The 26,647-nt window shown below is 43.2% G+C and overlaps 1 protein-coding gene across 2 annotated transcripts in view; it reads left to right on the top strand.

Annotated features, from left to right (window-relative positions):
- LOC139422342 (meteorin-like protein) overlaps window positions 1-26,647 on the top strand; it is a 76,403-nt gene that overhangs the window by 35,869 nt on the left and 13,887 nt on the right. Inside the window, exons 1-2 of one of the 2 annotated variants that reach the window (XM_071173542.1) lie at window positions 14,459-14,815; window positions 24,983-25,395. In XM_071173542.1, coding sequence (XP_071029643.1) covers window positions 14,520-14,815; window positions 24,983-25,395 — 709 coding nt within the window. In that variant the 5' untranslated portion in view covers window positions 14,459-14,519. Of the gene's footprint in view, window positions 1-14,458; window positions 14,816-24,982; window positions 25,396-26,647 lie in introns of those variants that run through there. The other variant, XM_071173543.1, reaches the window with a different exon arrangement.

Below are 26,647 nucleotides of genomic sequence, written 5' to 3'. Positions count from 1 at the left end.
TCAGGTCAGCACAGACCGGCTCGGCTCAGCTCAACTCAGGTCAGCACAGACCGGCTCGGCTCAGCTCAACTCAGGTCAGCACAGACCGGCTCGGCTCAGCTCAACTCAGGTCAGCACAGACCGACTCGGCTCGGCTCAGCTCAACTCAGGTCAGCACAGACCGGCTCGGCTCAGCTCAACTCAGGTCAGCACAGACCGGCTCGGCTCAGCTCAACTCAGGTCAGCACAGACCGACTCGGCTCGGCTCAGCTCAACTCAGGTCAGCACAGACCGGCTCGGCTCAGCTCAACTCAGGTCAGCATAGACCGGCTCGGCTCAGCTCAACTCAGGTCAGCACAGACCGGCTCAGCTCAACTCAGGTCAGCACAGACCGGCTCGGCTCAGCTCAACTCAGGTCAGCACAGACCGGCTCGGCTCAGCTGAACTCAGGTCAGCACAGACCGGCTCGGCTCAGCTCAACTCAGGTCAGCATAGACCGGCTCGGCTCGGCTCAGCTCAACTCAGGTCAGCATAGACCGGCTCGGCTCAGCTCAACTCAGGTCAGCATAGACCGGCTCGGCTCAGCTCAACTCAACTCAGGTCAGCATAGACCGGCTCGGCTCAGCTCAACTCAGCTCAGCTCAGGTCAGCACAGACCGGCTCGGCTCGGCTCAGCTCAGGTCAGCACAGACCGGCTCGGCTCAACTCAGGTCAGCACAGACCGGCTTGGCTCGGCTCAGCTCTCAGGTCAGCACAGACCGGCTCGGCTCAGCTCAACTCAGGTCAGCACAGACCGACTCGGCTCGGCTCAGCTCAACTCAGGTCAGCACAGACCGGCTCGGCTCAGCTCAACTCAGGTCAGCACAGACCGGCTCGGCTCAGCTCAACTCAGGTCAGCACAGACCGGCTCGGCTCAGCTCAACTCAGGTCAGCATAGACCGGCTTGGCTCGGCTCAGCTGAACTCAGGTCAGCACAGACCGGCTCGGCTCAGCTCAACTCAGGTCAGCACAGACCGACTCGGCTCGGCTCAGCTCAACTCAGGTCAGCATAGACCGGCTCGGCTCGGCTCAGCTCAACTCAGGTCAGCACAGACCGGCTCGGCTCAACTCAGTAGTGTGAAAGGGTATTACACTGTAAATGTAAACACAACTTGTAACAATTTTAAAGACTGAGTAACAGTTCATATAAGTAAATCAGTCAAAAATAAATTAATTAATTGGGCCCTAATCTGTGGATGTCACATGACTGGGAATACAGATATGCATCTGTTGGTCACAGATACCTTTAAAAAACAAAAGTTGGGGCGTGGGATCAGAAAACCAGTCAGTATCTGGTGTGACCACCATTTGCCTCACGCAGCGCCACCACACATGGAGGCGGTTTATGGTAGAGAAATGAACATTCATTTATCTGGTTAAAGCTCTCGTGGACATTCCTGCAGTCAGCATGCCAAAACATTTGTGCACATTTTAGAGTGGCCTTTCATTGTCCCAAGCACAAGGTGCACCTGTGTAACGATCATGCTGTTTAATCAGCTTGTTGATATGCCACACCTGTCAGGTGGATGGATAATATTGGCAAAGGAGAAATGCTCACTAACAGGGATGTAAACACATTTGAGAGAAATAATATTTTGATGCGTATAGAACATTTCTGGCACATTTTATTTCAGCTCATGAAACATGGGACCAACACTTTACATGATGTGCTTATATTTTGGTTCAGTGTATATAGACAGACTGACAGTGTTCTTGTTTATCTAGAGGAATGTGATAAATGAGGGTAGCTGCATTCTGGCCAGCTGTTTCTTACAGACGGACTGACAGGCTGTGAGGTCATGGAGGAGGGCTGAGGTTGTTGACAGGTGGCCTCCCTCCCTCCCTCCCTCCCTCCCTCCCTCCCTCCCTCCCTGCCTGTCTGCCTGTCTGCCTGTCTGTCTGTTTGTCTGCCCTCCTCCCTCCCTGCCTGTCTGTCTGTCTGTCTGTTTGTCTGCCCTCCTCCCTCCCTCCCTGTCTGTCTGCCTGCCTGTCTGTTTGTCTGCCCTCCTCCCTCCCTGTCTGTCTGTCTGTCTGCCTGCCTGTCTGTTTGTCTGCCCTCCTCCCTCCCGGTCTGTCTGCCTGTCTGTCTGTTTGTCTGCCCTCCTCCCTCCCTGTCTGTCTGCCTGCCTGTCTGTTTGTCTGCCCTCCTCCCTCCCTGTCTGTCTGCCTGTCTGTCTGTTTGTCTGCCCTCCTCCCTCCCTGTCTGTCTGTCTGCCTGTCTGTTTGTGTGCCCTCCTCCCTCCCTGTCTGTCTGCCTGCCTGTCTGTTTGTCTGCCCTCCTCCCTCCCTGTCGGCCTGCCTGTCTGTCTGTTTGTCTGCCCTCCTCCCTCCCTCCCTGTCTGTCTGCCTGCCTGTCTGTTTGTCTGCCCTCCTCCCTCCCTGTCTGTCTGTTTGTCTGCCCTCCTCCCTCCCTCCTCCCTCCATCCCTCCCTGTGATATCAGTCTTGCTCTATCTTATGAGTGCATTCCAGAACACACACACATGCACGTACACACGAAAGCACGCACAAACTATCGTCTATCTTCTGAGTGCCACAAACCACAGAGTTATTGACATGCTTGAGGATTCCAGTCTATCTGTCAGAGATAAGACTTAATGAAACTATGGACTTACTCTGGAGATAAAGCACTGTTAGGTGTTACAGGGGTGAGCCTACAGCAATACACCTGTTGTTGTTCATCAACCTGGGGGGTTAGAGTAGAGTAGAGTAGAGTAGAGTACAGTAGAGTAGAGTAGAGTAGAGTAGAGTAGAGTAAAAAATCCTCATCTCACTACCAGTCCTGATCTGGGTAATAGGGCTAGGGCGCAGTGTTCAGAAGTTTGGATGAATGACGTGCCCATAGTAAACTGCCTGTTACTCAGGCCCACAAGCTAGGATATGCATATAATTGGTAGCATTGGATAGGACACTGAAGTTTCTAACAGTGTTTAAAAAATGTATGTGAGTATAACAGAACTGATATGGCAGGCAAAAACCAAAGGAAAATCCATTCTGAATTTTGTTGTTGTTGAGGTCACAGGCCATTTCAATGCTAGATATACAAATAAAAAATACCCAGATTGCAGTTCCTATGGCTTCCACTAGATGTCAACAGTCTTTAGAAAGGGTTTCAGGCTTGTTTTTTGAAAAACAAAGGAGTAGTTGTAGTTTTTCCAATGTGTCTCACATTAGAAAAGTGTCTTGTTGCGGGTGTGAATGAAGTGCGTCTCACTCTTCGCTATTTATCGTCCCTATTGAACATACTATTCTCCGTCTTCAATTTTATCGTTTATTTAGATATTAGAGTACCTGAGGATTAATTAGAAACATAATTTGACTTGTTTGGATGAACTTACCTGTAACTTTTTGGATTTGTTTGTACTGTATGCATGTTGAACGAGTGGATTACTGAAACAAGCGCGCCAACTAAACTGACAATTTTGGGATATAAAGAAAGATTTTGTTGAACAAAACAACCATTTTTTGTTTAGCTGGGACCCTTGGGAATGCAAACAGAGGAAGATCTTCAAAGGTAAGTGATTTCTTTTTTTTGCTATTTGTGATTTTGTGACGCCTGTGCTGGTTTGGAAAAGTATTTTGAAGTGGGGGGCTGTCCTCAGATAATTGCATGGTATGCTTTCGCCGTAAAGCCTTTTTGAAATCTGACAACGTGGTTGGATTAACAAGAAGTCACGCTTTTAAATGATGTAAGACACTTGTATATTCATGAATGTTTAATATTACAATTTTGTCATTTGAATTTGGCTCCAGCTTCACCGGATGTTATTGATTTTGATCCGACTAGCGGGATCCGAGCCGTATTAATCAATATTGGCTCTCAGCAGATATACAGTGCCTTCAAAACGTATCCATGCCCCTTAACTTCTTCCAAATGTTGTTGTTTTCCAGCCTTAAATTCTAAATTGATTAATTACATGTTTTTCTCATGCATTTACACACAATACGCCATAATGACAAAGCGAAAACATGTTTTTATAAAATTGTTGTAAAATGTAATACAGAAATACCTCATTTACATAAGTATTCACATCCGAGTCAATACTTTGTAAAAGCACCATTGGCAACTATTACAGCTGTGAGTCTTTCTGGTTAAGTCTGTAAGAGCTTTTTACACCTGGATGGTGCAACATCTGCACGTTAAACTTTCCAAAATTCTTCAAGCTCTTTTCAAATTGTTAATCATTGCTAGACGACCATTTTCAGGTCTTGTCATGGATTTTCAAGTAGATGTCTGTGTTTAGCTCCATTCCATTTATTTCTCATCCTAAAAAACTCCCAAGTCCTTAACGATTACAAGCATACCCATAACATGATGCAGCTATCCCTATGCTTGAAAATATGGAGAGTGGTGCTCAGTAATGTGTTGTATTGGTTTTGCCCCAAAGATAACATTTTTGTATTCAGGACAAAAAGTGAATTGCTTTGCCACTTGTTTTGCAGTATTACTTTAGTGCTTTGTTGCAAACAGTTTTATTCTGTACAGACTTCCTTCTTTTCACTCTGTCTGATCCATTCTCCGTTTTCTCCTCTCGCAGCCATTAAACTCTGCACCTCTTTTTAAAGTCACCATTGGCCTCATTGTGAAATCCCTGAGTGGTTTTTCCATCCTATCCGGCAGGAAGGACACCTGTATCTTTGCAGTGACTGGGTATATCGATACACCATCCAAAGTGTAATTAATAACTTCACCATGCTCAAAGAGATATTCAATGTCTACTTTATTTTCACCCATCTACCAATAGGTGCCCTTCTTTGTGAGTCATTTGAAAAGCTCCCTGGTGTTTGTGGTTTTAATCTGGGTTGTAAATTCACTGCTCGACTAAAGGACCTTACAGATAATTGTATGTGTGGGGAACAGAGATGAGATAGTCATTAAAAAATCATGTTATTAAACACCATTATTGCACACAAAGTGAGTCCATGAAATGTACAGGTCCTTGCAAAAGTATTCATCCCCCATGGCGTTTTATCTCTTTTATTGCCTTACAACCTGTAATTTAAATTGATTTTTTATTTGGATTTCATGTAATGGACATACACAAAATAGTCCAAATTGGTAAGGTGAAATTTAAAAAATAAAAAGTTTGTGCATATGTATTCACCACTTTGCAATGAAGCCCCTTAATGAGATCTGGTGCAGCTAATTACCTTCAGAAGTCACAGAATTAGTTACAGTCCACCTGTGTACAATCTAAGTGTCACATGATCTGTCACATGATCTCAGTATATATACACCTGTTCTGAAAGGCCCCAGAGTCTGCAACACCACTATGCAAGGGGCACCACCAAAGCAAGCGGCACCATGAAGACCAAGGAGCTCTCCAAACAGGTCAGGGACAAAGTTGTGGAGAAGTACAGATCAGGGTTGGGTTATAAAAACATATAATTAACTTTGAACATCCCACGGAGCGCCATTAAATCCATTATTTGAACATTTTAAGAATATGGAACCACAACAAACCTGCCAAGAGAGGGCCGCCCACCAAAACTCACAGACCAGGCAAGGAGGGCATTAATCAGAGAGGCAACAAAGAGACTAACGATAACCCTGAAGGAGCTGCAAAGCTTCACAGCGGAGATTGGAGTATCTGTCCATAGGACCACTTTAAGCTGTACACTCCACAGAGCTGGGCTTTACGGAAGAGTGGCCAGAAAAAAAGCAATTGCTTAAAGAAAAAATGCCAGAAGGCATGTGGGAGACTCTGGTCAGATGAGACTAACATTGAGCTTTTTGGCCATCAAGGAAAACGCTATGTCTGGCGCAAACCAAACATCTCTCATCACCCCGAGAACCACATCCCCACAGTGAGGCAGGGCGGTGGCAGCATGTGGGGATATTTTTCATCGGCAGAGACTGGGAAACTGGTCAGAATTGAAGGAATGATGGATGGTGCTAAATACAGGGAACTTCTTGATGGAAACCTGTTTCAGTCTTTTTACAACATAAAGATTGCTGTACACCAGCGGAACCCATCCAACTTGAAGGAGCTGGAGCAGTTTTGCCTTGAAGAATGGGCAAAAATCCCAGTGGCTAGATGTGCCAAGTTTATTGAGACATACCCCCAAGAGACTTGCAGCTGTAATTGCTGCGAAAGGTGTCTCTACAAAGTATTGACTTTAGGGGGTGAATAGTTATGCACGCTCAAGTTTTCAGTTTATTTGTCAAATTGTCAAAGTTTCACAATAAAAAGTATTTTGCATTGGCAAAGTGTTGTGTAAATCAAATGATACAAACGGATTGTAAGGCAACAAAATAGGAAAAATGCCAAGGGGGTTGAATACTTTCGCAAGCCATTGTATTATGTGACTTGTTAATGAGCACATTTTTATTCCTGAATTTATTGAGGCTTGCTATAACAAAAGGGGTTGAATACTTATTGACTCAAGACATTTCAGCTGTTATTAATTTATATATGTAAATACATTATTCTATTTTGACATGATTGGGTATTGTGTCTAGGGCCAGTGACACAAATGTTTTTAATGTAATCCATTTTAAATTCAGGCTGTAACACAATGTGGAATAAGTGAAAGGGTGTGAATACTTTCTGAAGGCTCTGGAGCTGAACAAACAGAAGACAATCTGATTATTATTTGACTGGGATTCAAGTCCTTCTTTCTCACACACACACACACACACACACACACACACACACACACACACACACACACACACACACACACACACACACACACACACACACACACACACACACACACACACACACACACACACACACACACACACACACACACACACACACACACACACACACACACACACACACACACACACACACAGACAGACAGACAGACAGACAGACAGACAGACAGACAGACAGACAGACAGACAGACAGACAGACAGACAGACAGACAGACAGACAGACAGACAGACAGACAGACAGACAGACAGACAGACAGACAGACAGACAGACAGACAGACAGACAGACAGACAGACAGACAGACAGACAGACAGACAGACAGACAGACAGACAGACAGACAGACAGACAGACAGACAGACAGACAGACAGACAGACAGACAGACAGACAGACAGACAACCACATAGACAGACAGACAGACACACACACAACCACATAGACAGACACACACAGACAAGCACACAGACAAACACAGACACACACACACACACACACACACACACACACACACACACACACACACACACACACACACACACACACACACACACACACACACACACACACACACACACACACACACACACACACACACACACACACACACACACACACACACACACACACACACACACACACACACACACACACACACACACACACACACACACACACACACACACACACACACACACACACACACACACACACACACACACACACACACACACACACACACACACACACACACACACACACACACACACACACACACACACACACACACACACACACACACACACACACACACACACACACACACACACACACACACACACACACACACACACACACACACCACCAACCAACCAACCAACCAACCAACCAACCAACCAACCAACCAGACAGACACACACAGACAAGCACACAGACAAACACAGACACACACACACACACAGACAAACACACACTATTGTTTTCTCATTTCACAATATACAGTGAACTGTCCGGGAGAAACCAGAAACGCTACTTCTTCTCGTAACGTTGAGGTGTTTGAGGATAGGCGATGACAGAACACACACACACACACACACACACAATCACATCCTGCCAGCAGTGCAATCCCGTTTACTGGTGCTTTCTCAGCTTGGGGCTGACTGTGGGCACAGTGACTCCCTCACAGAGTCACAGCAGGAGACAGACACATCGTTAAGGACAACAATAGCTACTCTGAAATAACAACCTCACCCCTCTTTCTCTCTCTCTGTCCCCCTCTCTCTCTGCCCCCCCCTTCTCTCTCTGTCCCCCCCCCTCTCTCTCTCTCTCTCTCTCTCTCTCTCTCTCTCTCTCTCTCTCTCTGTCCCCCTCTCTCTCTCTCCCCTCTCTCCTTCTCTCCCACTCTCTCCCCCTCTCTCTCGCTCTCTTTTTCTATTCCCCTCTCTCTCTCTGTCCTCTCTCTCTCTGTCCTCTCTCTCACTATCCTCTCTATCTCTCTCTCTCCCCCTTTCTCTCTCTGTCCTCTCGCTCTCTATCCTATCTCTCTCTGTCCTCTCTTTCTCCCCCTCTCTCTCTGTCCTCTCTCTCTCTATCCTCTCTCTCTCTATCCTCTCTCTCTCTATCCTCTCTCTCTCCCCCTCTCTCTCGCTCTCGTTTTCTATTCCTCTCTCTCTCTCTCTGTCCTCTCTCTCTCTGTCCTCTCTCTCTCTTTCCCATCTCTCTGTCCTCTCTCTCTCTATCCTCTCTCTCTCTGTCCTCTCTCTCTCTGTCCTCTCTCTCTCTATCCTCTCTCTCTCCCCCTCTCTCTCACTCTCTTTTTCTATTCCCCTCTCTCTCTCTGTCCTCTCTCTCACTATCCTCTCTCTCTCTATCCTCTCTCTCTCTCCCCCTCTCTCTCTCTGTCCTCTCTCTCTCTCTATGCTCTCTCTCTCTTAGTCCTCTCTCTCTCTGTCCTCTCTCTCTCTGTCCTCTCTCTCGCTCTTTCCACACTCTCGCTCTGTCCTTCCTCTCTTTTCTCTTTCCCTCTCTCTCACACCTCCCCCAAACTGATCTGTTCCCCCTCTCCCCCTCCCTCTCACTACTCACAGCTAGTCAGAACTACATTGTCTTCCCCCCTGTCCTGTCCAGGCTACATCATATTTACCAAAACATGCCTACATTCTCATGTATCCCTCATCACTACTCAATAGGAAGTCTGTGCTGCTCTGACAAGTTTCAGTCTACAACCACCAACAGGTAGTCATTAACTAGTTATCTTTCTGTGCGTACTTATCCTTCTTGGTTTTTGTTTTTCCTCTCTTTCCCCTCCTTTCCTCTCTCTCCCCTCCTCCCCCCTCTCTCCCTCTCCTTCCGTCTTTCTCCCCTCCTTCCCACTCCTTCCCCCTCTCTCCTCCTTTCTCCCTCATTCCCTCTCTTTCTCCTCCTTCCCCACTCTCCCCTCTCTCTCCTCCTTTCCTCTCTCTCCCCTCCTCCCCCCTCTCTCCCTCTCCTTCCGTCTTTCTCCCCTCCTTCCCACACCTTCCCTCTCTCTCCTCCTCTCTTCTCCTCATTCCCTCTCTCTCTCCTCCTTCTCCACTCTCCCCTCTCTCCCCCTCCTTCCCTCTCTCTCCCCCTCCTTCCCTCTCTCTCCCCCTCCTCCTCTCTTTCTCCCCTCCTTCCCACACCTTCCCTCTCTCTCCTCCTCTCTTCTCCTCATTCCCTCTCTCTCTCCTCCTTCTCCACTCTCCCCTCTCTCCCCCTCCTTCCCCCTCACTCCCTCTCCTTCCCCCTCTCTCCCCCTCCTTCCCTCTCTCTCCCCCTCCTCCTCTCTTTCTCCTCCCTTCCCCCTCACTCCCTCTCCTTCTCCCTGTTTGAGAATGTGACAGGTGAGGGTTCGGAGAAAACCTGCCTTTCAGCTGCAGTACGTCAGTCAGTCAAAAGAAAAAGACAAAAACAAACACAGGGAACTGACTGGAGATAACACAACTGGAATAACAAGACAAGAGGAGGACGGCCCCACTTTAAAACCACTAACTACTGTCCCACTTTAAAACCACTAACTACTGTCCCACTTTAAACCAACTGTCCCACTTTAAAACAACTAACTACTGTCCCACTTTAAACCAACTGTCCCACTTTAAAACAACTAACTACTGTCCCACTATAAAACAACTGTCCACCTTAAAACAACTAACTAATGTCCCACTTTAAACCAACTGTCCCACTTTAAAACAACTAACTACTGTCCCACTATAAAACAACTGTCCCACCTTAAAACAACTAACTACTTCCCATTTTAAAACAACTAACTACTGTCCCATTTTAAAACAACTAACTACTGTCCGACTATAAAACAACTGTCCCACTTTAAAACAACTAACTACTGTCCCACTTTAAAACAACTAACTACTGTCCCACTATAAAACAACAACAACAACAACTGTAAACATTTTAGGTTGTGCAGCAATTAGGCATTATAAAAGATTTAGAGAGGAAGTCACAGGGGGACAAATTGCCCACAGTTGTAAAATGTATGGTGGATTGGACAGGTAATGGGTTGTAGGGGATTTAGCTCTCTCTCTATGAAATTCAATTCAGAGGGCTTTATTGGCATGGGTAACATATGTTTACATTGCCAAAGCAAGTGAAATAGATAATAAACAAAAGTGACATAAACAATAAAAATGAACAGTAAACATTACACTCACAGAAGTTACAAAAGAATAAAGACATTGCGAATGTCATAGTATGTCTATATACATATATACATATATATATATATGCTGTAACGATGTACAAATAGTTAAAGTACAAAAGGGCAAATGAATCAACATAAATATGGGTTGTATTTACAATGGTGTTTGTTCTTCACTGGTTTCTTGTGTCAACAGCTCACAAATCTTGCTGCTGTGATGTCACACTGTGATGTCACACTGTGATGTCACACTGTGGTATTTCATCCAATAAATATGTGAATTTTTCAACATTGTGTTTGTTTTTGAATTTCTTTGTGGATCTGTGTAATCTGAGAGAAATATGTCTCTCTAATATGGTCATACACTTGGCAGGAGGTTAGGAAGTGCAGCTCAGTTTCCACCTCATTTTGTGGGCAGTGAGCACATTGCCTGTCTTCTCTTGAGAGCCAGTTCTGCCTACGGCGGCCTCTCTCAATTGCAGGGCTCTGCTCCCTGACTCTGTACATAGCTTTCCTTAAGTTTGGCTCAGTCACAGTGGTCAGGTATTCTGCCACAGTGAACTCTCTGTTTAGGGCCGAATAACATTCTAGTTTGCTCAGTTTTTTTTGTTAATTCTTTTCGATGTGTCAAGTAATTATCTTTTAGTTTTCTCATGATTTGGTTGGGTCTAATTGTGCTGCTGTCCTGGGGCTCTGTGGGGTGTGTTTGTGTTTGTGAACAGAGCCCCAGGACCAGCTTGCTTAGGGGACTCTTCTCCAGGTTCAACTCTCTGTAGGTGATGGCTTTGTTAAGGAAGTTTTGGGAATCGCTTCCTATTAGGTGGTTGTAGAAATGAACAGCTCTTTTCTGGATTTTGTTAATTAGTGGGTATCGGCCTAATTCTGCTCTGCATGCATTATTTGGTGTTTTACACAGGGGACGTTTTTGCATTTCAATATGCAGAGTCTCAGTTTAGTGTCTGTCCCATTTAGTGAATTCTTGGTTGGTGAGCGGACCCCAGACTTCACAACCATAAAGGATAATAGGTTCTATAACTGATTCAAGTGTTTTTAACCAGATCATAATTGGTATGTCGAATTTTATGCTCCTTTTGATGGCGTAGAAGACCCTTCTTGCCTTGTCTCTCAGCTCGTTCACAGCTTTGTGGAAGTTACCTGTGATGCTGATGTTTAGGCCGAGGTTTGTATAGTTTTTCATGTGTTCTAGGGCAACTTTGTCTAGATGGAATTTGTATTTGTCGTCCTGGCAACTGGACTTTTTTGGAACACCATTATTTTTGTCTTACTGAGATTTACTGTCAGGGCCCAGGTCTGACAGAATCTGTGCAGAAGATATAGGTGCTGCTGTTGGCCCTCCTTGGTTGGGGACAGAAGCACCAGATCATCAGCAAACAGCAGACATTTAACTTCAGATTCTAATAGGGTGAGGCCGGATGCTGCAGACTGTTTAGTGCCCTCGCCAATTCATTGATATATACAGTTGAAATCGGAAGTTTACATACACCTTAGCCAAATACATTTAAACTCTGTTTTTCACAATTCCTGACATTTAATCCTAGTAAAAATTCCCTGTCTTAGGTCAGTTAGGATCACCACTTTATTTTAAGAATGTGAAATGTCAGAATAATAGTTGAGAGAATGATTTATTTCAGCTTTTATTTCATTCATCACATTCCCAGTGGGTCAGAAGTTTACATACACTCAATTAGTATTTGGTAGCATTGCCTTTATATTGTTTATTGTTATTGTTTAACTTGGGTCAAACGTTTTGGGTAGCCTTCAACAAGCTTCCCACAATAAGTTGGGTGAATTTTGGCCCATTCCGCCTGACAGAGCTGGTAGAACTGAGTCAGGTTTGTAAGCCTTCTTGCTCGCACATGCTTTTTCAGTTCTGCTCACAAATTTTCTATGGAATTGAGGTCAGGGCTTTGTGATGACCACTCCAATACCTTGACTTTGTTGTCCGTAAGCTATTTTGCCACATCGTTGGAAGTATGCTTGGGGTCATGGTCCATTTGGAAGACCCATTTCCAACCAAGCTTAAACTTCCTGACTGATGTCTTGAGATGTTGCTTCAATATATCCACATAATTTTCCTGCCTCATGATGCCATCTATTTTGTGAAGTGTACCAGTCCTTCCTGCAGCAAAGCCCCCCTTACAACATGATGCTTCTACCCCCATGCTTCACAGTTGGGATGGTGTTCTTTGGCTTGCAAGCCTCCCCCTTTTTCCTCCAAACATAACAATGGTCATTATGGCCAAACAGTTCTATTTTTGTTTCATCAGACCAGAGGACATTTCTCCAAAAAGTACGATCTTTGTCCCCATGTGCAGTTTCAAACCGTAGTCCGGCTTTTTTATGGCGGCTTTGGAGCAGTGGCTTCTTCCTTGCTGAGCGGCCTTTCAGGTTATGTCGATATAGTACTTGTTTTACTGTGGATATAGATACTTTTGTACCTGTTTCCTCCAGCATCTTCACAAGGTCCTTGATGTTCTGGGATTGATTTTCACTTTTCGCACCAAAGTACGTTAATCTCTAGGAGACAGAACGCATCTCCTTCCTGAGCGGTATGACGGCTGCGTGGTCACATGGTGTTTATACTTGCGTACTATTGTTTATACAGATGAACGTGGTACCTTCAGGCATTTGGAAATTGCTCCCAAGGATGAACCAGACTTACTTGTGGAGGTCTTGGCGGATTTCTTTCGATTTTCACATGATGTCAAGCAAAGAGGCACTGAGTTTGAAGGTAGCCCTTGAAGTACATCCACTGATACACCTCCAATTGACTCAAATGATGTCAATTGGCCTATCAGAAGCTTCTAAAGCCATGACATAATTTCTGGAATTTTCCAAGCTGTTTAAAGGCACTGTCAACTTAGTGTATGTAAACTTCTGACCCACTGGAATTGTGATACAGCGAATTATAAGTGAAATAATCTGTCTGTAAACAATTGTTGGAAAAATGACTTTTGTCGGTCCTAACCGACTTGCCAAAACTATAGTTTGTTAACAAGAAACTTGTGGAGTGGTTGAAAAACTAGTTTTAATGACTCCAACCTAAGTGTATGTAAACTTCCCGACTTCAACTGTACATGTCGGTCTCTCACTCTTTCTAACCTCGGTTTCAGACATTCATAATAGTTGTTAAAGCTATACAGGTGTCAGTGTGGCTGTGGAGGCAGGTGTCATTGTTGTGGGGTTGACTCCCAGACAGCGTGTCCCAACACGCATCATGAGTACATTACAACAGCTAGGGTCTAGTCAGTGACAACATGCTGCAACAATGTAGCAAGACCAATACAAATACTGTGTTAATATAGAGGACACACACACACACACACACACACACACACACACACAACCACACACACATGTCCAAAGAAATCAGAGATTAAAAGTGCCTGTCTCAAAAAGCTCTAGTTTCCCTTGTCTCAAACAGCTCTAGTTTCCCTTGTCTCAAACAGCTCTAGTTTCCCTTGTCTCAAACAGCTCTAGTTTCCCTTTTCTCAAACAGCTCTAGTTTCCCTTGTCTCAAACAGCTCTAGTTTTTCTTTTCTCAAACAGCTCCAGTTTCCCTTGTCTCAAACAGCTCCAGTTTCCCTTGTCTCAAACAGCTCCAGTTTCCTGTCTAACGGGTTTCAGTTAAAAAAAGATATATATGATTGTGTGTGTGTGTCTAGTTCAGTTGGAAAAACACACTTATATCTTGTTTCAAAATAAAAACTTCCCAGAGGACTATATATGTGACAGTCCATCAAATGTAACAACAATATGGTTGTACCCACATATGTCATCATAACGAATGACTGACAACAAATATCAAGTAGAATTGGAATGAGGAGGGGCACTTTTGGAAAGGAAAAGTTAATGAACCACAGATTACTCAGTCAATTTACCCAAACTTTCACCGGCGGGTTATTTCGACTGTAGACTTTGTAATGTATCATTTATCAATTCCTAGTAAGTAGATACTAGCCTCGGTGAGATTTTGTCATTATAGAAACAGACTTCCAAGATCTAGCCGAGAAGGCATTGCGCATGCGTGCGGATCTGCTTGGCGAAGGGGAGTGACGTGAGAAGACCTCGGAGAAATTCACTCACTGAACTTCCAGTAGAGGAATGCAAGTAGCCGCTGTCTGTTGTAGGTTACGATACGGTGGATGGTTCTTACTGAAATAACGCTTTTTTTTCACGGTTCTACTGGCTTTTACGGGAAGAAAAGAACATTCGAAGACATTTCAACAGGCGACCAGAACCGATGGGGACGTTATGTCGTTGGAGTTACGCGGGTGGATTTGGTTGTTTTAGTTGAGAAGAAGGAACGTGTTGCGCTCCGAGCAACAGCGGTGGGATTAAACATGCTGACACCGATTTTAGCATACTTGTTATCGGTCCTCCTGCTGTGTCGGATAGCGTTCTCTCAATACTCCAGCGATCAGTGTAGTTGGAAGGGCAGGTGAGAGTTCTTCTTTGTAACTTTCATTATTTCATGTACCGCTTGTTCATAATGGTCGAATTGAAAAGGAGCTGTGCAGACGAACTATTTGTAGGCTACCATTTAGATTTGAATGCTTCGATTTGTGGAAATTAAAGTTACAGAATGGTGAATGCGTCAGTGTTTTTTTTATCCAAGGCCGACTGGTGAAGAGATTGTTATAATGTAATAAACTAAATAGAGAATGAGTTATCCATTCTCTCCTGAGAGGTGAATTACACAAATCTTTCCCTCTTACTGAATGATCACCTTGAGTCAGGTCTGTGGAATGCGACTTCTGTCAAGGACTCCAAGCGATTTATCTCTCTTTATTTTATGTTTACAACATGATAATGGTTTTGAGATTATTACTTTAAAACAAAATCTAATTATATTTTTAAAACATTCATATTCAACTGAAATGTACCCTTTTTTTTTCAACCGAAGCGTTCTAATAACACTCTTAGGATCACGTTTAATGTTGATACAGTTCAATGATCAAATGGAAATGTATACATTGTTTCATGAATAAACACAGTGACGCATCAGTAAAAGTACAGTTTGAGGTGGCTCCTCACAACGTCTATAACAGCCTACCTTGTATACATTTATAAATCTCAACTTGAGCACACAACTTTTCCCTTTCGGTTCTTCCTTCCCTTCACTTGTTATAAAATTCGAGTCACTCTTTTTAGAAGCAACACCATGGCTTAAATAGTGATATAGTAAGAGGCTTTAATACTTGATTTTGGCACCTCGTGAAGTTTGACACTTCGTGAATGCCTCTAATATTTTATTTGTTTAACCTTTATTTATTTAACTAGGCAAGTCAGTTCAGAAAAAAAGTCTTACTTACAATGACGACCTCCCAAAAGGCAAAATGCCTCCTGCGGGGACGGGGGCTGGGATTAAAATAAAAATGAATTCAATTAAAATATAGGGTAAAACACACATCACGATAAGAGAGACAACACAACAGTACATAAAGAGAGACCTAAGACAACAACACAGCAAGGCAGCAACACATGACATTATACTCAATGTAGGTATTAAATTACTGCTGGCGGTAGGCCGTCATTGTAAATAAGAATTTGTTCTTAACGGACTTGCCTAGTTAAATAAATTAATACAAATAAATGCTGATGTTGTAGAGGTAAAAACATTATTTGTCTTCATAAATAATCTATTACAGACAATCTAGAGGGTTATACATCATATATTACAGACAATCTAGAGGGTTATAAATCATATTTTACAGACAATCTAGTGGGTTATACATCATATATTACAGACAATCTAGTGGGTTATACATCATATATTACAGACAATCTAGTGGGTTATACAATCTGGACCCTCTCTTTCTAAAATTATCCGCTGCCATTGTTGCAACCAATATTAATTGCCTGTTCAACCTCTCTTTCACATCGTCTGAGATCCCTAAAGATTGGAAATCTGCCGCGGTCATCCCCCTCTTCAAAGGGGGTGACACTCTAGACCCAAACTGTTACAGACCTGTATCCATCCTGCCCTGCCCTTTCTAAAGTCTTCAAAAGCCAAGTTAATAAACAGATCAATGACCATTTTTAATCCCACCGTACCTTCTCCATTATGCAATCTGATTTCCGAGCTGGTCATGAGCTCAGCCACGCTCAAGGTCCTAAACGATATCATAACCACCATCAATAAAGGACAATACTGTGCAACCATATTCATCGACTTGGCCAGGGCTTTCGACTCTGTCAATCACAGCATTCTTATTGGCAGACTCAACAGTCTTTGATTTCTCAAATGACTGCCTTGCCTGGTTCACCAACTATTTCTCAGACACAGTTCAGTATGTTATATCAGAGGGCCTGTTGTCCGGACCTCTGGCAGTCTCTATGGGGGTGCCACAGGGTTCAATTCTCGGGCCGACTCTTTTCTCTGTATACATCAATGATGTTGCTCTTGCTGCTGGTGATCATCTGATCCACCTCTACGCAGACAATACCATTCTGTATACTTCTGGCCCTTCTTTGGACACTGTGTTAACAAACCTCCAGACGAGCTTCAATGCCATACAACACTGCCTCCGTGGCCTCCAACTGCTCTTAAATGCAAGTAAAACTAAATGCATGCTATTCAACCGATCGCTGCCCGCACCTGCCCGCCGGTCTAGCATCACTACTCTGTATGACAACTACAAATATCTAGGTGTCTGGTTAGACTGTAAACTCTCCTTCCAGACTCACATCAAGCATCTCCAATCCAAAATTAAATCTAGAATCAGCTTCCTATTTCGCAACAAAGCATCCTTCACTCATGCTGCCAAACATACCCTCGTAAAACTGACTATCCTACCGATCCTTGACTTCGGCGATGTCATTTACAAAATAGCCTCCAACACTCTACTCAGCAAATTGGATGCAATCTATCACAGTGCCATCCGTTTTGTCACCAAAGCCCCATATACTACCCACCACTGCGACCTGTATGCTGTCGTTGGCTGGCCCTCACTTCATATTCGTCGCCAAACCACAGGTTCCAGGTCATCTATAAGTATTTGCTAGGTAAAGCCCTGCCTTATCTCAGCTCACTGGTCACCATAGCAACACCCAAACGGAGCACTCGCTCCAGCAGGTATATTTCACTGGTCAGCCCCAAAGCCAACACCTACTTTGGCCGCCTTTCCTTCCAGTTCTCTGCTGCCAATGACTGGAACGAATTGCAAAAATCACTGATGCTGGAGACTCATATCTCCCTCACTAACTTAAACATCAGCTGTCAGAGCAGCTTACAGATCATTGCACCTGTACGTAGTCCATCTGTAAATAGCCCATCCAACTACCTCATCCCCATATTGTTATTTATTGTTTTGCTCCTTTGCACCCCAGTATCTCTACTTGCACATTCATCTTCTGCACATCTATCACTCCAGTGTTTTAATTGCTAAATTGTAATTACTTTGCCACTATGGCCTATTTATTGCCTTACCTCCCTACTCTTACTACATTTGCACACACTGTATATAGACTTTTCTATTGTGTAATTGACTGGACGTTTGTTTATGTGTAACTCTGTGTTGTTTGTGTCTCACTGCTTTGCTTTATCTTGGCCAGGTCGCATTTGTAAATGAGAACTTGTTCTCAACTGGCCGACCTGGTGAAATAAATAAATGAAACCTTGTGGGTGAAATGGTGTGAATATATATTGGGTGAATATATATTGTGTGAATATATAGTGGGTGAATATATATTGTGTGAATATATAGTGGGTGAATATATATTAGGTGAATATATATTAGGTGAATATATATTGGGTGAATATATATTGGGTGAATATATAGTGGGTGAATATATAGTGGGTGAATATATAGTGGGTGAATATATAGTGGGTGAATATATAGTGGGTGAATATATATTAGGTGAATATATATTAGGTGAATATATAGTGGGTGAATATATAGTGTGTGAATATATAGTGGGTGAATATATAGTGGGTGAATATATAGTGGGTGAATATATAGTGGGTGAATATATAGTGGGTGAATATATATTAGGTGAATATATATTAGGTGAATATATATTGTGTGAATATATATTGGGTGAATATATAGTGGGTGAATATATAGTGGGTGAATATATAGTGGGTGAATATATATTAGGTGAATATATATTAGGTGAATATATATTGTGTGAATATATATTGGGTGAATATATAGTGGGTGAATATATAGTGGGTGAATATATAGTGGGTGAATATATAGTGGGTGAATATATATTGGGTGAATATATAGTGGGTGAATATATATTGGGTGAATATATAGTGTGTGAATATATATTGGGTGAATATATAGTGGGTGAATATATATTGGGTGAATATATATTGGGTGAATATATAGTGGGTGAATATATATTGGGTGAATATATAGTGGGTGAATATATATTGGGTGAATATATATTGGGTGAATATATAGTGGGTGAATATATATTGGGTGAATATATAGTGGGTGAATATATATTGTGTGAATATATAGTGGGTGAATATATAGTGGGTGAATATATATTGGGTGAATATATATTGGGTGAATATATAGTGGGTGAATATATATTGGGTGAATATATAGTGGGTGAATATATAGTGGGTGAATATATAGTGGGTGAATATATATTGTGTGAATATATAGTGGGTGAATATATATTGGGTGAATATATAGTGGGTGAATATATAGTGGGTGAATATATAGTGGGTGAATATATAGTGGGTGAATATATAGTGGGTGAATATATATTGGGTGAATATATAGTGGGTGAATATATAGTGGGTGAATATATAGTGGGTGAATATATATTGGGTGAATATATATTGGGTGAATATATAGTGGGTGAATATATAGTGGGTGAATATATAGTGGGTGAATATATATTGTGTGAATATATAGTGGGTGAATATATAGTGGGTGAATATATAGTGTGTGAATATATATTGGGTGAATATATAGTGGGTGAATATATAGTGGGTGAATATATATTGGGTGAATATATATTGGGTGAATATATAGTGGGTGAATATATATTGGGTGAATATATATTGGGTGAATATATAGTGGGTGAATATATATTGGGTGAATATATAGTGGGTGAATATATATTGGGTGAATATATAGTGGGTGAATATATAGTGGGTGAATATATAGTGGGTGAATATATATTGGGTGAATATAAATTGGGTGAATATATATTGGGTGAATATATAGTGGGTGAATATATATTGGGTGAATATATATTGGGTGAATATATAGTGGGTGAATATATATTGGGTGAAATATATAGTGGGTGAATATATATTGGGTGAATATATAGTGGGTGAATATATAGTGGGTGAATATATAGTGGGTGAATATATATTGGGTGAATATATAGTGAGTGAATATATAGTGGGTGAATATATATTGTGTGAATATATAGTGGGTGAATATATAGTGGGTGAATATATATTGTGTGAATATATAGTGGGTGAATATATGGTGGGTGAATATATAGTGGGTGAATATATATTGGGTGAATATATAGTGGGTGAATATATATTGGGTGAATATATATTGGGTGAATATATAGTGGGTGAATATATATTGGGTGAATATATAGTGGGTGAATATATATTGGGTGAATATATAGTGGGTGAATATATAGTGGGTGAATATATAGTGGGTGAATATATATTGGGTGAATATATAGTGGGTGAATATATATTGGGTGAATATATATTGGGTGAATATATAGTGGGTGAATATATAGTGGGTGAATATATATTGGGTGAATATATAGTGGGTGAATATATAGTGGGTGAATATATAGTGGGTGAATATATATTGGGTGAATATATAGTGGGTGAATATATATTGGGTGAATATATAGTGGGTGAATATATAGTGGGTGAATATATATTGTGTGAATATATAGTGGGTGAATATATAGTGGGTGAATATATATTGGGTGAATATATAGTGGGTGAATATATAGTGGGTGAATATATAGTGGGTGAATATATAGTGGGTGAATATATATTGGGTGAATATATATTGGGTGAATATATAGTGGGTGAATATATAGTGGGTGAATATATATTGGGTGAATATATATTGGGTGAATATATAGTGGGTGAATATATAGTGGGTGAATATATATTGGGTGAATATATAGTGGGTGAATATATAGTGGGTGAATATATAGTGGGTGAATATATATTGGGTGAATATATATTGGGTGAATATATATTGGGTGAATATATAGTGGGTGAATATATATTGGGTGAATATATAGTGGGTGAATATATAGTGGGTGAATATATAGTGGGTGAATATATAGTGGGTGAATATATAGTGGGTGAATATAAAGTGGGTGAATATATATTGGGTGAATATATAGTGGGTGAATATATATTGGGTGAATATATAGTGGGTGAATATATAGTGGGTGAATATATAGTGGGTGAATATATAGTGGGTGAATATATAGTGGGTGAATATATATTGGGTGAATATATAGTGGGTGAATATATAGTGGGTGAATATAAAGTGGGTGAATATAAATTGGGTGAATATACAGTGGGTGAATATAAATTGGGTGAATATATATTGGGTGAATATATAGTGGGTGAATATAAATTGGGTGAATATATATTGGGTGAATATATATTGGGTGAATATATAGTGGGTGAATATATAGTGGGTGAATATATAGTGGGTGAATATAAATTGGGTGAATATATATTGGGTGAATATATATTGGGTGAATATATAGTGGGTGAATATATAGTGGGTGAATATATAGTGGGTGAATATATAGTGGGTGAATATATAGTGGGTGAAGTGCAGTGGCATGGAGAGAAAGTGGTTTTCTCTTCTAAGCCAGCCGAGGAGTAGTCTTGACAAGCAGTTACTTTGAGCCTGTACCAGGGAATCTGTTGCTCATTACCTCTCCTCTCAGCTAATCTCTTCTAATTACACGCAGACTAGAGACGGTGGAAGAGTTCAACTGAGTTAATTAAAGAGAATGTGTTGAGGAGAGGAGAGGCTGGTCGGGTCATGATGACCAACATGTGCTCTCCTCTGGTCCTCACATCAATGGGCCTTATTCATATTTCACCATCTCGTTTTCATTTTAAATTGGGTCATTCCTACCAAGAACATCAAACCACCAGCCTGTTGCTGTTGGCATGGCACCCATATGGTAATAGAAGTATGCTGCTCGTTTCCTGCCTCATAGCTTGGCTTTGCTTTGAACGACAGATTTGGGCCTAGTCTAGGACTTCAGATTATGAATGATATGAGCAACAGATTTGGGCCTAGTCTAGGACTTCAGATTATGAATGATATGAGCTACAGATTTGGGCCTAGTCTAGGACTTCAGATTATGAATGATATGAGCTACAGATTTGGGCCTAGTCTAGGACTTCAGATTATGAATGATATGAGCGACAGATTTGGGCCTAGTCTAGGACTTCAGATTATGAATGATATGAGCGACAGATTTGGGCCTAGTCTAGGACTTCAGATTATGAATGATATGAGCGACAGATTTGGGCCTAGTCTAGGACTTCAGATTATGAATGATATGAGCGACAGATTTGGGCCTAGTATAGGACTTCAGATTATAAATTATATGAGCGACAGATTTGGGCCTAGTCTAGGACTTCAGATTATGAATGATATGAGCTACAGATTTGGGCCAAGTCTAGGACTTCAGATTATGAATGATATGAGCTACAGATTTGGGCCAAGTCTAGGACTTCAACAATTATGCATTACATTCTGTGTTCCCATCCCAAATGGTTCCCTATTCCCTATAGAGAGCCCTGTGGGCCCTGGTCATGTCTAGTGCACTATATATAGGGATTAGGGTTATGGGCCCTGGTCATCACTAGTGCACTAAATAGCGAACAGGGTTCCATTTTCGACACTGACTGTCACTGTGTGTATGTATAGTGAGTGGTTTGGTGGTGCTGTGTGTCTGGCGCCAGGGGGTCAGTCCTGTCCAGAGTGCTGCCTGTCTGGCGCCAGGGGGTCAGTCCTGTCCAGAGTGCTGCCTGGACATGTCTCTTCCAGGGTCTTTGTCCCAGCTGCAAGGGGAGGTTTGTCTGATTGACCTGCATTCAGCAGAGGCTCCTGGCAGCCTGGTTACTGTTGCTGCCGTTGGTTGTCTAAATCAGCTCTACTGTGTCCAAAATGGCATCCTATTCTCTATACAGTTTACTACCTTTGACCAGGGCCTATGGCACTATATAGGGAATAGGGTGCAATTTGGGATGTAGCCTGTCCTTCTCCTCTCCCTTCATCCAGTTCTGTCTCTAAACTCCCCCTCTCCTCTCCCCTCTCCCTTCATCCAGTTCTGTCTCTAAACTCCCCCTCTCCTCTCCCCTCTCCCTTCATCCAGTTCTGTCTCTAGACTCCCCCTCCCCTCTCTCCTCTCTCTTCATCCAGTTCTGTCTCTAGACTCCCCCTCTCCTCTCTCTCCTCTCTCTTCATCCAGTTCTGTCTCTAGACTCCCCCTCCCCTCTCTCCTCTCCCTTCATCCAGTTCTGTCTCTAGACTCCCCCTCTCCCCTCTCTCCTCTCTCTTCATCCAGTTCTGTCTCTAGACTCCCCCTCCCCTCTCTCCTCTCCCTTCATCCAGTTCTGTCTCTAGACTCCCCCTCCCCTCTCTCCTCTCCCTTCATCCAGTTCTGTCTCTAGACTCCCCCTCCCCTCTCTCCTCTCCCTTCATCCAGTTCTGTCTCTAGACTCCCCCTCCCCTCTCTCCTCTCCCTTCATCCAGTTCTGTCTCTAGACTCCCCCTCTCCTCTCTCCGACCCTGAGGCAGCCTGCCAGGCAGTCAGTCGTGTGTTGCCAGAGCGCTGAGCCCAGAAGGAACAATGTGCCATAAGACGTGTGTGTTGGGGCTGAGGTCAGTTGAGCCATGTCGAGGCAGGGTGGCTCGTGACTGGTCATGCTGCCGGCCGTGTGCAGCGCACGGAGCCGCAGGAGTCTTAACGCTTTGTCTAAGTGTATTAAACCACCACCACCTGGCAACACACACACTTCATCTATTCCCTATATAGTCCACTACTTTAGACCTGGGACTCTATTCCCTATATAGTGCACTACTTTAGACCAGAGCCCTATTCCCTATATAGTGCACTACTTTAGACCAGAGCCCTATTCCCTATATAGTCCACTACTTTAGACCTGGGACTCTATTCCCTACATAGTGCACTACGTTAGACCAGAGCCCTATTCCCTACATAGTGCACTACTTTAGACCAGGCCTCTATTCCCTACATAGTGCACTACGTTAGACCAGGCCTCTATTCCCTACATAGTGCACTACTTTAGACCAGAGCCCCTATTCCCTACATAGTCCACTACTTTAGACCAGAGCCCCTATTCCCTACATAGTCCACTACTTTAGACCAGAGCCCTATTCCCTATATAGTGCACTGCGTTAGACCAGAGCCCTATTCCCTACATAGTGCACTACTTTAGACCAGAGCCCCTATTCCCTACATAGTCCACTACTTTAGACCAGAGCCCTATTCCCTATATAGTGCACTGCGTTAGACCAGAGCCCTATTCCCTACATAGTGCACTACGTTAGACCAGAGCCCTATTCCCTATATAGTGCACTACGTTAGACCAGAGCCCTATTCCCTACATAGTGCACTACGTTAGACCAGAGCCCTATTCCCTACATAGTGCACTACGTTAGACCAGAGCCCTATTCCCTACATAGTGCACTACGTTAGACCAGAGCCCTATTCCCTACATAGTGCACTACGTTAGACCAGAGCCCTATTCCCTACATAGTGCACTACGTTAGACCAGAGCCCCTATTCCCTACATAGTGCACTACGTTAGACCAGAGCCCTATTCCCTACATAGTGCACTACGTTAGACCAGAGCCCTATTCCCTACATAGTGCACTACGTTAGACCAGAGCCCTATTCCCTACATAGTGCACTACGTTAGACCAGAGCCCTATTCCCTACATAGTGCACTACGTTAGACCAGAGCCCTATTCCCTACATAGTGCACTACGTTAGACCAGAGCCCTATTCCCTACATAGTGCACTACGTTAGACCAGAGCCCCTATTCCCTACATAGTGCACTACGTTAGACCAGAGCCTTATATAGTGAATAGGTTTCCATTTGAAGCACAGAGCTGGTCTGTAGTCTACCTGTTGAGTTTGATCGGAGGCAGGACATGATCACGTGAAGAGCTGCAATTTCCCTGTGAAGCTGCTCAGGATTTCAGAAAAGGTTTTCACCAGAAGAAAGCTGATGTTTTCTGTTCTTTTGCCAAGTTCCAGGCCTATTTGATTTGTTTTGCTCGGCCCTCGGCTGGAGAACCACTGATTATCTCTGATCTATATTCATACAGACCCTGTCAGACTGTCGTACAGGCAGTCACAGACTGTCGTACAGGCAGTCACAGACTGTTGTACAGGCAGTCACAGACAGTGGTTCATGGTTGGCATCTCTCACCCCCCCCCCCCCCCCCCCAAAAAACAGTTTTACTTCAGACCAAATATATAATTATTTCACATGTGTGTTAGGAGTGTGACCATGTCTCTGTGTATGATGTGTTGTGGACCTCCTCCCCTTCCACACTGACCTCCCCCCTTCCCTTCCAGTGGTCTGACCCATGAGGGCCACAGCCGTGATGTGGAGCAGGTCTACCTACGTTGTTCCCAGGGTTCCCTCCACTGGCTCTACCCTACAGGGGCCGTCATCGTCAACCTGCGGCCCAACACCCTGTCCCCGGCAGCCGCCCGTCTCTCCGTCTGCATCAAGCCCTCTAGGGACTCCCACGGGGCCAACATCTACCTGGACCGGGCCGGGAAGCTGCGCCTGCTGCTGAGGGAGCAGGACCAGGCCCAGGGGAAGGTGACCTGCTTCAGCATCCAGGAGGGGTCTCTGTTCATAGAGGCCATACCTCACAGAGACATCAGTAAGAGAATCACTTCGTTCCAGTATGAGCTGGTTACAGAGAGGACCGGGGCTGGAACTGGAGCCTTGGCTGGGGTGGAGCCACAAGCACTGTCTGGTGAGATACACTCCTATTGTTGTTGTTGCTTTGGTCATTAAAGGGGAAGTTCAGTATGGCTACAGCACTGTCTGGTAAGATACACTCCTATTGTTGTTGTTGCTTTGGTCATTAAAGGAGAAGTTCAGTATGGCTAAAGCACTGTCTGGTGAGATACACTCCTATTGTTGTTGTTGCTTTGGTCATTAAAGGGGAAGTTCAGTATGGCCAAAGCACTGTCTGGTGAGATACACTCCTATTGTTGTTGTTGCTTTGGTCATTAAAGGAGAAGTTCAGTATGGCTAAAGCACTGTCTGGTGAGATACACTCCTATTGTTGTTGTTGCTTTGGTCATTAAAGGGGAAGTTCAGTATGGCCAAAGCACTGTCTGGTGAGATACACTCCTATTGTTGTTGTTGCTTTGGTCATTAAAGGGGAAGTTCAGTATGGCCAAAGCACTGTCTGGTGAGATACACTCCTATTGTTGTTGTTGCTTTGGTCATTAAAGGGGAAGTTCAGTATGGCTAAAGCACTGTCTGGTGAGATACACTCCTATTGTTGTTGTTGCTTTGGTCATTAAAGGGGAAGTTCAGTATGGCTAAAGCACTGTCTGGTGAGATACACTCCTATTGTTGTTGTTGCTTTGGTCATTAAAGGGGAAGTTCAGTATGGCTAAAGCAGTGTCTGGTGAGATACACTCCTATTGTTGTTGTTGCTTTGGTCATTAAAGGGGAAGTTCAGTATGGCTAAAGCACTGTCTGGTGAGATACACTCCTATTGTTGTTGTTGCTTTGGTCATTAAAGGAGAAGTTCAGTATGGCCAAAGCACTGTCTGGTTGAGATACACTCCTATTGTTGTTGTTGCTTTGGTCATTAAAGGGGAAGTTCAGTATGGCTAAAGCACTGTCTGGTGAGATACACTCCTATTGTTGTTGTTGCTTTGGTCATTAAAGGGGAAGTTCAGTATGGCTAAAGCACTGTCTGGTGAGATACACTCCTATTGTTGTTGTTGCTTTGGTCATTAAAGGGGAAGTTCAGTATGGCTAAAGCACTGTCTGGTGAGATACACTCCTATTGTTGTTGTTGCTTTGGTCATTAAAGGGGAAGTTCAGTATGGCTAAAGCACTGTCTGGTGAGATACACTCCTATTGTTGTTGCTTTGGTCATTAAAGGGGAAGTTCAGTATGGCTAAAGCACTGTCTGGTGAGATACACTCCTATTGTTGTTGCTTTGGTCATTAAAGGGGAAGTTCAGTATGGCTAAAGCACTGTCT

This window comes from Oncorhynchus clarkii, chromosome 12 (genome assembly GCF_045791955.1).
Source record: "Oncorhynchus clarkii lewisi isolate Uvic-CL-2024 chromosome 12, UVic_Ocla_1.0, whole genome shotgun sequence".
NCBI classification, from domain to species: Eukaryota; Metazoa; Chordata; class Actinopteri; order Salmoniformes; family Salmonidae; genus Oncorhynchus; species Oncorhynchus clarkii.
Note: the sequence above shows the minus strand (reverse complement) of the source record. Positions and strands in the feature narration are given on the sequence as shown.